The sequence below is a fragment of the Molothrus ater genome, chromosome 1 (genome assembly GCF_012460135.2).
Source record: "Molothrus ater isolate BHLD 08-10-18 breed brown headed cowbird chromosome 1, BPBGC_Mater_1.1, whole genome shotgun sequence".
NCBI lineage: Eukaryota > Metazoa > Chordata > Aves > Passeriformes > Icteridae > Molothrus > Molothrus ater.
The window spans coordinates 131,284,160-131,297,197 of NC_050478.2; the positions used below are offsets into that span (position 1 = coordinate 131,284,160).

General features: G+C 42.5%; 1 protein-coding gene across 2 annotated transcripts in view; it reads right to left on the bottom strand.

Annotated features, from left to right (window-relative positions):
- Window positions 1–12,910, bottom strand: part of PTDSS1 (phosphatidylserine synthase 1) — a 29,490-nt gene extending 16,580 nt beyond the window's left edge. For both annotated transcript variants that reach the window (XM_036406935.2, XM_036406934.2), the window contains exons 1-5: window positions 12,607–12,910; window positions 7,248–7,339; window positions 5,720–5,764; window positions 3,472–3,596; window positions 266–424 (exon numbers count right to left, since the gene is read on the bottom strand). In XM_036406935.2, the coding sequence (XP_036262828.1) occupies window positions 266–424; window positions 3,472–3,596; window positions 5,720–5,764; window positions 7,248–7,339; window positions 12,607–12,785 (600 nt within the window). In that variant the 5' untranslated portion in view covers window positions 12,786–12,910. The remainder of the gene's footprint in view (window positions 1–265; window positions 425–3,471; window positions 3,597–5,719; window positions 5,765–7,247; window positions 7,340–12,606) is intronic.
- Between the last annotated feature and the right edge of the window lie 128 nt (window positions 12,911–13,038).

A 13,038-nucleotide genomic window follows, 5' to 3' on the forward strand; every position in this document is an offset into this window, starting at 1 on the left:
ATAACAGCAGAAAATAAATTATGAGTGGCACAAATAAGCTGACCGAGACTTCTTTTCTATTCAAGCAGTAAAAAATCACTTACAAAACCCCAGCTTGCTGTTTGCTCATTCAGCTGCATAAATTACTCAACATCTGCCTTATAAGACTTAAACTGTAAACTTCTACTGAGAAGTAGAGAGCCATCCTTCTAGTAACATTCACTCTTCCCCCAAGAACAATGCACATCTCTTGCCTTTGCTGATAATTAAGATGGAAGTGGCCTACCTCAGTGAGCTCCCAGGTGATGCTGATAGTCCAGCAGAGCCCGTAGCTGCGGATCAGCAAAGCCTTCATAGCCCAGCCCCAGAAATGTCCAAAAGCAAATATGTCAAAGTGGCTGAGGATTCTCTCCCAGGTGATAACATGACAGTTCACTGCATACTCCTGTTATGAAAAGAAAAAAACCCAGAACAAAATTACTCCAACAACACACAACTTCAGAAAGAAGAAATCTTTCCATCCAGTGTATTAAGCCTGGAATTACAAGGTATTAAAATCAGCATTATTTCATTTTCTTATCCTTCTAAACTGTGGCAGAAAACTTCCAGTATTAAGACTCAGTACTGCCATCACAGTACAGCTCTAATTTAAAGGGAAATAGAATGGACCCTGGTGCCTGAAGAAGCATGTGTTTTCTAAGTGACAGAGAAACAACAAAAACAATAAAATCCATAACAATAAAACCAGCAAACAAATACTCCAGAAAATATTTATTTGCCTTTCTTTGGAATCATGATTTGAAATAAGCACCTTTCTCCACATTCATGTTGCCTGGTATTCAGATGTGGCTCATTAGTGGCTAATCCTCCTCAGTTTCTGATGTAATGTTACTCATGTCAACGTTTACTTGAGTATCTTTTGTGTCTTGTTTTCCTCATGAAAGCAATTTCCTAGAACCCATTCATATTGAGGACATTCAGCCACAGGCTTGGATTGAAAAAAAATGTATGGGAAGATCAAAGGGAACTTGCAAATGTTTTTTCACAGATGAGCAGCAGATTCCTTAAGAATACCAATTAATATTCTAGTCACCAATGACAAAGGAACCAGGTTCTCAAAACATGTTGTACAGCCAGTGCTAGAAATCACTGCCCAGAAAGAAAAAAATGTATGCCATCAGGAGGCTGCAATTGTGGGCTTCTGTCTCATCACTAGGCACAAATTGAACTATTCTTATAGGAAACACACATTTTAAAAAATCTCTGCTCTTCAATCCTCCTAAAATACATATTGCCACCTGCAGGTGACAAGGCAGCACTGCTCAGTGCTGTTAAATAAAGAATTCTCTTTCAGTCCAGAACTATTCCTAATCCTGCACAAATGAACACTAATCAAGTTGAAGACGAGATAGCAGAGAAAGATTTAAATCCTGGCCACCACAAAGAGAAGAATGCACAATTTCATATAAATCTGTCTATCAGCAGGCAGCTAAGTCCCACTGTGGAATGATAGGAGCTGTGCAGTTACTGTGAGTCACCCTTACTGCTGGTGCGTTCTTGCGCATGCCTGTGCTGCTGGCCAGAGAAAGGTGCACGGCCTGTTCTAAGGATGGTAAACCTGCACCTTTAGTGCATCAAGAGAACTGAAACTGGCTCCTCTGCCAGCATGAGAAGCAAGGAATACACCACAGAAGGTTCAGGCTCCTTGCTACACCATGATGAGTGCTTGCTCCTTGCTACCTATGATGAGTGTACAATGAGGCTAGTTCAAAAGTAAGATTTTTTTCCATGGCTCTTGCTTTTTTCTTTTATTTTTACTGGGGCTTTTTCCTCTCTATCTCATTTTTCCAGCTGCAGTTCTTCCAGTCATACAGTGAAACGTGTTGAACTTTTTTTTATACCCAAGCAACTTTGCTAGTCCTGTGCAAGTGACCAAGCTGCAGCCTTCATTACAGCTGCATTTTAAAAATTTACTCCAACTTCAAATGACAATATCTGGATTGCAAAGCAGACCAGGGCAAGTTTCCACTGACTGCTACAGTCAGGGAATCTGCTATACTGTGGTTCTGTGCTAGTAGTAATACTAGTCCTCCCCTAGCTAGAATCTATTTCTAATTTAAATGACAGGAGAGCCAGGTGAATCTGACAAACCAACAGACTCCTTGTCTCAGCACCCTTTTGTTGCTCAGCAACACCAATGACACTGGTGCTGGGGCTCCATTTACCCATGTGCCCTCCCCCTATCCTAAGGGCAGGCTGCCCTCCCCTCTCCAGCAGCACAGGAGGTTCCTTACAGAACCCAAAGTCACAGCCCAGAGCTGCACAGCATGTTCTGCTGACAGGCTGAGGTGCAGTACCTGAAGCATGCAGTTTTCCAGGCAAGGAGCCTGCATGCAGCCCTCACTATCAATCAGCCAACATGAGCTTACTGCCCTGTAAAGATTTCCATTCCCCCATGTGCTACAGAGCACGAGTTTGCAGCCACTGCTGATGAGGTGCTGTGCCTTGGTCTGCATAAGCAGTAAATTGTCACGTGTGAAAGACAGCCATTCAGTTTCCCTACTCATGAGGCATGAGCCCTATAGAAGCACCTAGCAGTCAACAGATGACATTGGTGGACAGATGCACAAACACAAGGTCAAGGGAGAATGTTGGTCAGATGGTGAGGAGTAGTTTGATGTGATAGTGAGGAGGGCAAGATCGGTGATTCTTGCCTCCCCACGCAGCCTCCTCTTCTGCTTGGTGCCCAACTGTTCGCACTGTGTTCTGCTTGCCTCCCTGCATAACTCACACCCTTCTCCCAGGCCTCCTTTTACAAGCTCAGCTCCCTGTGTTCATGTCCCCACCTAAAGGAAAATGTTCTCCGTATGGAAAACTCTTTGCAAGCTGCTCAGTGAGCAGAAGAACAAGCCTGGCTTTCTATGCCACTCCAGATTATGGTCTATGGAAATAATTTCCCAATGGTAACAGCATCAGTGCTCAGTTGCTGACTGACTGGAAGGGAGCAGAGTCCTGCAGTTGCCATACAAACACGTACTCCACAAGCTCCATAGCACAACAGTAATGTACTAAGCTCAGAGCAACAAGATAAGACCAAAGCTCTTTGAGTGCAGCACTGTGGCATCAAAAACCCTGATCTGGAACACATACCGTACAGGCTTCATTTAGATACTACCTTGCTAAGTCTATTTTCAGTATCCATCCTCATATCTATTACTAAAAAGCACCCAAAGCTACCCCACTGCAAACATATATCTTATTCCAAATTGCACACTCATCCAAACATCTACATTACCAAAAAAAATATACTGAGAAGACTCTTTTTCACATCAGCTGATTTCAATGTAAATAAATTGTTGACACAAAGGACTTGTTGACTGTCAAGTATAGGCACAAACTTGCACTGTTCATGGCAACAAATTCAGATTTATCCATTCCCACTCATGTAAAACATCCCTAAAGTATGTACAATAAAGTGCCATGGATACATACCATAATATCTGCTTCCCTTGTGGCATATCGAAGATTAGGGTCCAGCCAGTACATGACTGCTTTTACCTGCTCAAAGTTGAGGAAGAGCACGAACACCAGGAACAGAAAATAGAGCACACTGAGACCTGCAAAAAGACTCAGTTTTAAAATCATGCTCACTCACAAAACTGCTTGAAACACAGAGTTCAAAAAGCTGCTTTCAAACAGTTGTTCTACAAATGAATTTCTATATGTAGCAGCTACACACAGAAAAGCTGAAGAGACCCCAGTCAGATAGCAATGTCTGAGCACTCAGCCCTTCATACACCATCCTGTGACAAGTGATACAACACATGCTCAACTGCATAAACAAAATCAGTCTAATCGATTTAGACATGTGTAGTACAAGGCTGTGATCAGGAAGCTCCTTAGTAAGAAATACATTAGGATCCAGGATTGCATTAGTTCTGTCCTTTGCTTTAAGTATTCTTGGTCTCACTAATGTAAGTTCCTAAGCCTTTACACAGATTTTAACATAAAGATCAATTTAATAATGCCACTTGGCAATTTTGAGCTGCGCTGCTAATAAAGAGTAATTATAAACTAATGCATGTCTGAGTTACTTTTGTGAGCTGGAAAATTTGCTGCTTGAACCTTTTAAAGATAAATATGATTATTATTTCTTTTCACACCACTATAAATTATGAAACATGATTGCATTTAGGAGTACCATTTCTCTCCTCCAGTCTGAATAAGGACTATTTTAAAAAAAAGAAAAACTTATTAGAAACTGAGTCCTAGGTGTAGCTCTAGGGCAGAAGTTTTTGTTAGGACCATATCTTTACATTATTCACAAGCTCCCAGATATCCAAAATCACATTTGGAGGAGGCATACAAACACTTTTTCCAGAGCCTCAAATGTATTGTGCAGCAATGTCATGGAAGGCAGAAAGATTAATGTAAATAAACTTTGGATCTGCCATTCAAAATAAACTGCAGCAATTCTAAAAAGGCCTTTTAAACTATAACCAGGACTCATATGCTGATAGCCCTCAGTGTGCACCAGAAAGTCTCTTTTGTTCAGAGACACACACATGCACAGGAAGTATCTATATGGTCCTGTGCAGTCCCTCCCAAAAACACAAGGGCAACAGATGTCACCCTGCTAAATGAAGCACAGCCTGCAGGCCAGGGTGCATCTGGAAATGTTGAGGATGCACCAGTCCTGCCCTTCCTCTACTGAAGGGGTCTGAGAACTGAAACACAGCTGAATGAACCACACCAGAAGAAGGAGAATTACACAGGGAAAAATGCTGCTCCTGATTTTGCATGCAGCCTTTTCCCAAAAGTACAGGGGCCAAGCTCTGACAGTACCAACATTGAGAATGACCTTTCACTCTTCATGTGGTGAAACTTGAAGTGAGCAGTAGGAGCTAGTGTTTGCAGTAGGAGTAGTGTTTCCCAAACTTTCCAAGAAGCAAGTTTGTTTAATGAGTACTGTCTAATCAGCAGTATCCTCTCAATGTCAACAGATGAGTAATCAGCTACTTTGGGAACCTACTTATTTTTAGATATAAGGTGGCAGGAGAGAGGAACATTCAGTCTGCCTAAAAAATAAGCAAATGTGCAGTCTAGCATATGCTCTGTGAACCATGAATTATTTGAAAATAAAATTCCTCATGATTTTGCTGTGTAATTCAGATGTTTAAGGAGCAAGATTTCACTTGTGAGTTTTGCGGCTAACAATTATTTTTGGAACTGTAAATGCAACTGATTTTTACAAGTACTTTTAATGAAATAAGTTAAGAATATGAATACATACATGTCAAGAATATTAATAAATGTTAACCTATGCAATGCTACAATTTAGCAAACAAAGTAACAGCATATTTTGCCAATAATGAAAAGAAACCAACTACTCAACTGTGTTTAAAAATCAGACAGTATATGCAGTAGCTGAGGTTGGAAGAGCTGACAGTAGGAAAGGTGTGGGGGAAGGAGATTGGGAAGCACAAAACAGGATTAAAACTGTATCAGAATGAATGATCCCTTTTTTGTGATTTCATTTACACCATCCCAACACAGAGTAATTACAATGATATTCCCAGACATAACTAAGAATAGATTATAAGCAACTGCTCAGGAGCAGGAGGAAAGTAACATTCACACAAGTTTGACACACAATTATGTTTCGTGACAATTCCATTTATCAGAAAGTTGAAAAGGCAGGTCCTGCAAAATCAATGCAAAACACAACACACAAACTTACCAAAAACCATCCTCCATAGAGCAGGGTGAGGACGTGTAAAGGGTCCTATAGACAGCAAACAAAAAGCTTATTGGGAGACAGTCAACAAAAACCACAAAATTTATTTTTGAGTCATTGCATATGACTACTTGGAATGAGCATGGATCAGTTCTTCATCAAACTATGTAATACACCTGAAAGCTGGAGCTCTATGCTGTTAAAAAAAATTCCAGCAGATTTCAGAGTGGAAAAAGGAGACTGCCAGTTGGTAACATGAAGACAATTTTTCACTGTTTTTATGGAGTCATGTCCAGAACAGTAGCATGCTGTTTGTTCAGCAGACACCACATCTCAGGTGTCACCTGAGGATGTCCTGACCTGGTTTCCAGACTGCAGCTTGCTCCCAGTTAAGATATCCCATACAAATTCGTCTGTGTTAACAAAGACACATGGTGGTTAGCCTTCAGACCAACAAGAAATGTTACCAAACAGGCCTCCTGAAATTTCCAAACTGAGCATCAGACGAGAAGGAAGACACCCATGCTCTTTACTGGTGTCAAATTATTTACTTTAGAGCCAGGGATGAAACTGATTTATTAAACCTCTCGGCTAATGTGAACAGCAGAGAAGGTAAATCAGGTGAAACTGGAAAATGTCTAAAGATGAATCATACATTTAGGTAGTAAGAAGTGGCTCAACAAATATTTTCAGCACAAACTGCAGACCACTCTTTCACCACTGTATGCATCAAGCTCCTTTTTCTCTGGCATTCAGTTTTTTGGGCAGCACTTTGTGAAAAGCATGCATATAGAATTTTTAACATCTGGGGAAAACACATCCCAACTCTGCAGTACAAAGCTGCCCTGCACATGATCACTGTTTTTTCCTGAACATTGCCAACTGTGAGACAGTTTAGACTTAACCCAAGAATCACAATTTTGCTGACAGGAATAAGCAAAAATGAAAAAAAACCAAAACAGACAAACCAGGTATAAGCATTTCTTCCACAGAATTAAGTGACACAGAAACATTCTTACATTTTTATACTTTCTGCTCCTCACACAACTACCAAAACTTTTGTCCAGCTTTAATTTCTACTGAGCAACTGTGGTTTTACATTGTAAATGCAACTTAAATAATTTCTATTACCATCTTCTGGTAAGGTGCTGTGTCTGAGAACTTTTAGAATTACACTTCTGTTGAAACACACTGAGGCAAAGTCCTCCTAAACATTATTTAAGGGTCTGTTAGCATCATTACTTACAATCTGAGCTGGAACTGCACACCTGCAAATAGGACACTGATTTTGAGAACTTGACTTCCTTGTTAAATACAGACTATAAATAACAAGCTATAAATAACACTTATCTCTGCTCAGTATGACTACAACCCATTTTTAGACTGTTCCTTAACATAAAAGAATTCAAATGACTAAAGAAAAATACACTGAAAATTGGTATTTAAATAAAAGTTGAAGTAAATATCGTGGCAATAAAGAGAAACCCACATTTAAAAATCATGAAGTACAAGCTGTATAAACCTTACTCACCATTAGGAAAAGCTAGAACACTGATGATTAGAAAGAAGAAAATCACAGAGAGGATACCCCTCCAAATATTATCCTCTGGTACAGAATCATCCCTAAAGAGACAGACAACACAGTATTAAAGTACATTATAAGGATGAAGTCAAAAGGCTCTCAAGATATATTATTCAAATAAAGAATACATAGAAATTAAATATAAGAAATATGCATGCCCATTATGTAACAAGTTAAAACAGTAATTGCACTGGACGATTTTCACACTACACTTCTGGGTGTCTCTTTCTTACAAGAGGGTTAATTATTTAGTAAACACACGCAAGCTATTAGAATTGTTAGGAGTGAGTGTAGAAGTGTAGAAGCAATGACCAATTTTACATAAGGTGAAAAAAATCTTTCTGCTTTAATACTTACAGAAAGATCATTCAATTACTTTTACACAGCAATTTTTACTTTTACACATAAACTAAAACCTCTGGAAGCTTGGATGCAATTCCTAGGTTTCCTTCTGCTGTTTTGGTGCTACTTGCAATACCCTTCACTTCCCTTTGCCTATGCTCAACATCAAATGCCTCAGATGAGGGCAGAAATAATGATTACAATCAATCTTTAGAAATAATGAATGTACAGCTTAGACTCTGTAACAGAGACACAGCACAGCTTAAAGGATCCAAGGAAAAATATCAATTTGCTTTAAGATCTATTAAGCCAAAGCTCTGAATATAGCATCATGCATTAGTTGTGCTACTGTTACATTACAGCCAGAAGACAGACCTAAGAATTCAGTTTGGAATGCTGAGGCAAACTTGAGGGACTCTTTCTTTTTGGGCAGGTAGAAGATTAACAAAATAATCATCACCTAACTTTTCTAACCAGCAGACAGCTTCTGGGATACTTCAGTAATACAAAACAACAAACTTCAGTCTATCATAGTATAAACAGTGAATATTTCATAATACCCACTGCAACTAAAGTCAAAGTTTTACTATCTGGGTAGTTAGCATGCACTTAGGATCAGTTTATTCATTTCAGTATATTTGTTTATTTATTCACAGCACAATAACAAAATAATTCCTAGCAAACTTTGGAGGTAATAAAGCTCTTCCTGGAAGAGCATCTGTCACATTTCTGGATGGGTCAGTAAAGAATCCATGACAGCATAAATGCTCTCCACATTAGATACTTGCTGCAGTTAGAAAATATTTCTCACTTAGCCAAATTATTTTTCTTTTCCTCAAAATTGAACTTTAACAGCTTCACAGCAGGCTTTCATCACTGTGAGGCATTTAAGCACTGTGTTAGTTTAAATGTATGGAAGGAAAAAGTGCATTAAACACAAATGGTTTCTCTGCAGGCCTTAGGGACTCCCCACAGCATTTTTTTAAACCAGCTGAGTTCAGCTTTACCAGTCATTTTCCATCAGCCATGCTGCACAGGCTGACACTTTATACCAGCTATAAACTCCAGGTCCCAGAGCTTAACTCAGGCTCCCTTGGCAATCCCAAGACCTTATGCCATCCAGTGCACTTGCTAGCCAGAGCCTCCAGTTCTATGCCTCAGACAGCTAAACCATATCACTCTTTTAGCACGTGTAAATAGCACACTGGAACATTCTGTCATGGCTGCCACCAAGAGGATGAACTGGTGTTTTTTTTAGATAGAACAAATAACTACAGTTGCATCACATTGATTCATCACGGCCAACAAAGAAGTGAAAGACATTGTGATCACATCACTTAACTGCTGCACCAGGTGAGAATAAAGGTCCTCACTTTGCATATCAGGATTCTGAGTACTACTCAGCTTCAGAAAAGCTCTCCTAGTCATGTTGGCACCAATTCCCCCCAAAATCAACAAAGATGTATGCAGTGATAAACTGCAACTCATTCCAAGTGAGTGGCAAGGCATTTTACTTTGGCTTACAGATACATTTCACAAGGGATAGACACCCAACCTTCTTGCCAGAAGCAGGTAAGAACTGGTGTGAGCAAGAAACTTGCTTCTGCACACTAGCTGGTATAAGAATTATAGTGTTTACCTGGAAGAACTATTCTGGGGAATGCCAAAGGGAAAGATGCAATCATAACAAGCTGCAATTGGGAAAATGTGCTAAATCATCTCCTTACATAGCCCAAGAATTGTTGACTCTGATTTTGAAATACAAGGATTCATGCAGCAGAAGCAAGGTTTCTAATGCTTACATGGGAGGACAGATGAAAATTCTCTCAATTTTAACCCACTTTACAAGGGCATTTATCGTGGCTTTTTAGAGAAGAAATTTAAAAAAACAAAGTGCATAAAAACTGCATAATCTTTATCCCTCTTCTGTTCTTCTCCAGAGCAGTAGATACAAAAATGTCAACGAGTGAGTTATTATATCACAAAATAAAAGCTGGAGGGGGGAACTCAATTGAGGAAAAAATAGCTAGGACACTAAATTTGGAATGTGGAAGAAAGAGGAAAAACATCTTCCATAAACTCAGCCAAACCTAAATACAACTAAATAATCCAGTTTAATCAAGCCTATTAATCAAGGGACATGGAAGACAAAAGCCCCACATCCTACAGGTCCTACTCCTGCTTCCACAAACCCAGGCAGCTTCATCCCAGAAGCCACTAGTCTGTCACCCTCCTCAGTCCTGTTGTTGGGTCCCACAAAATATCCCCCCCAGGACTCACTCCTGCAGGCTGCCTCTGGGCTCAGAGAGGGCACACATCTCTATCTAGGGTGGAAGAGGACAGCAAAAGCTAGAGCCACTCCCCACCTCTGCCCCAAGGCACAGGATGGAAGTAGTGGAGCCTCTGTCTGGCTCATTCAGCAGGAAACAACCAAGGAAGCTGCAGCCATTGTCAGAAGCACTAGAAGGATGTGCTTTAAAAGAACAGAATACCCTCTATTCCCCACTTTAACATAGAAAAATAAAAAACCACATTTCTTTTGGATTATTATTATTATTACCATCACCATACCTGAAGATTCCTGCTATCTGAAGTTCAGTTTCACCCTTATCTGTCAGCTCAAAGACAGTAGCAACCGCTCTCAGTGATCCTAAGGAGGACTTCATGTTATGGATGGCTTGCTACACACAAGGGAAAAGCATTTTCTAAGCTCCTCAGAACTCTCCACATAATTCTAACACAAAGCAATTACAGAAGAGACAAGAATTTAAGGAACACAGAATTTCCTCTGTCTACGGTGAAGTTCCTGAAAAAATAAATTTTACTTCACAACATCAGCATGAATCTATCATAGAAAATCCCCCACTCAACAAAGTGCCCAGGAGAGCTAGAGAACAACTGACAGCACAGGGGAAGCAAAGAATCACTTGTGACACTTTACAGGGAAGTCTACAGGGCCTTGTGCCCAGCAAGTGGGAAAATGAACTTAAACATCACCTCAATTGCATGAGTCAGTGTAGACTCAATGCAATAAGCGGATGGAAAGGAGCACAGACTGTAAAAGCATGTGGGAAAGTATCTCCTGTTCCCCAGTCTCTTAAAGAGTGTATATGGTTTGGATAGTGTCCCAAATGAGGCCCAGAGGCAGCACTCTGGTATCACTCAGGAGATCTATGAAACTCCTACAATAGTTGAAAATAGCAGAAGGAAGAGAGGGGAAAAAGAAAAATCAGAGTACCTTCTACAACTTGAGAAGAGGAGAAACAGAGAAGAGTTAAAGAGAAGTCAACTGGTATTTAAACACAGGAAATGAGGCAGAAACAGACAGAGGGAAGAAAATGAAACTGAAGAAGTCAGTTAGAAAGACAGCAAAACAAATGGAAAGACACACCAGTAATCCTCTTGGAAAAATGCAAACAAACATCCCAGAAGTGAAGCAATTTTATTTGGGCCTAGAAGACTCCAAAGCGCTGAAATTGCTTCTTAGCTCACCCTCTGCTTGAAAGAATTAATGGCAAAATTCCTTCCCCAAAGGTGAGCAATCCATTAATCCATTAATCCTCCAGAATGACAGTGTGATGAAAATTTCCTAGTGAGTCAGAACTTTGATCTAAATTAGCCCTTCAAGGGAAAAGTGATCAGGCAAGGGGACGAGGAGCACTTGTACCAAAGGTCTGTAATTAAACATTGTAACAGAGCACAGAAATATGTCTCTGATTTTGGAGTTAAGAAGGGATCCAAGTAGAACAAGGGATGTGCTCACCAAAAGTATCTCCCTTGGGGCCATCCACATGTTGAAACAAGAAAAGGCACACCTCAGACCATCTGCAGTTACACTATTTTACTTTTCCTTATGCCCCTGTCTCAACTCAAGCCAGGCTTGGCCATTATTTCACAGCTGATGAAAACTAAACATTTGGATTCTTAGAATAAGACAAGATTACACACTGAACTGTGTATCAGGCTTAGTGACAAATAATCTTCTTACATCAAATGGAGAGTTGTCATAAATTAATGTTTTAAGGTCACTTTCAAGGGGGGAGTTCACCACAATCAGAGTTTAAGCCACAAGACCACTGAAATCCATGACTGTGTACACATAGTGCCACAAAAGTTTAAACGAGTCTAAAACACACTGCACTACCGAGCCAAAACCTCGCAGGAATCACTGCCTACATACTACACAACTTAGTCTACAGGAAGATTATACAATCATCTTCACATCCAGTGGGAGGCAATAAAAAGTATACACAACTTCAAAAAACATGCAGGATACCCCTCAGACTGCACTGCTATACCCCTTGTTTTCAAGCAAGGTTCCCGAAAAACCTGTCTGTTCCTGGCAGTATGGCCATGGATGACCGCAGGGGTGATGCCCACAGAGCCCTCCCTCCCTGTGGTGCGCCAAGGATGCGGCTAAGCCCACCCGTGCCAGGGCCTGAGCCCTGCTAAGCCCACCCGTGCTGAGCCCACCCGTGCCAGGGCCTGAGCCAAGCCGAGACTGGCCACAGACAGCGTGGGGTACAGAAGCGGTGCCACAGAACAGCCACTGCCGCGCACCGCACGCTTGGGAAACCATCTACAGGAGTGATGTCACCGCGGGGCTGCTCGATAGCCTAATAAAGCCCATTTCTGGCAACTCCCTGAAAAACCCATTTTAGTAGAGACTTTAGCAGAGATCCCCAGAACGATTACCAAGTTCCCAGGAAACGCAGTGGGGATGATACCCGCTCTGGAAAGGAGGGCAGGATGCCCGCTCTCCAGCACGGGCCTGCCGAGCGGGGGGCGCGGGGCGGTGCAGCAGCCGCCCGGGGAGCGCACCGCAGGCACGGCCCGGCCGGAGCCGCGCTGCCCCTGCTCGCCCCGGGCCGGGCACCGACCCTCCCCGTTCCCTGCCCGGGAACCCCGGGGCTGCCGGCACCCAGGGGCGGGGCTGCGGCTGCGGCTCCCCGCGGCGGCCGCGCACCTGGTGAAGGCGAAGGCCATGAGGCTGAGGATGGTGAAGCTGAGGAGGGTGATGGTGTGCGGGCGGTAGAAGAACTCCAGCGTGATGTCCTCCACCTGCTGCTCGTTGATCATGCGGAAGTGCAGGCGGTAGTTTACGTCGTCCTTGCTCAGGGTCCGGCTCCCCACGCACGACGCCATCTCGCCCCCTCTCTCCCCTCGTCTCAGCGCGGCTGTGGATGCGCGGGGCGGCGCGGCCCGAACCAGCCCGGCCGCCCGCCCGCCCGCCCGTGCCGCGTCCCGCCGAGCGCAGCCGAGCGGGCCGAGCGGGGCAGCGCCGCGCCCGCCGCGCCGAGGGGCGGAGCTCGCCCGGCCGCGCCCACGAGGCGAGGGAGGGAGAGAGCAACGGAGCGCGGGAGGAGGGGACGGCGGGGCCACTCCGTCCTTTTACAAC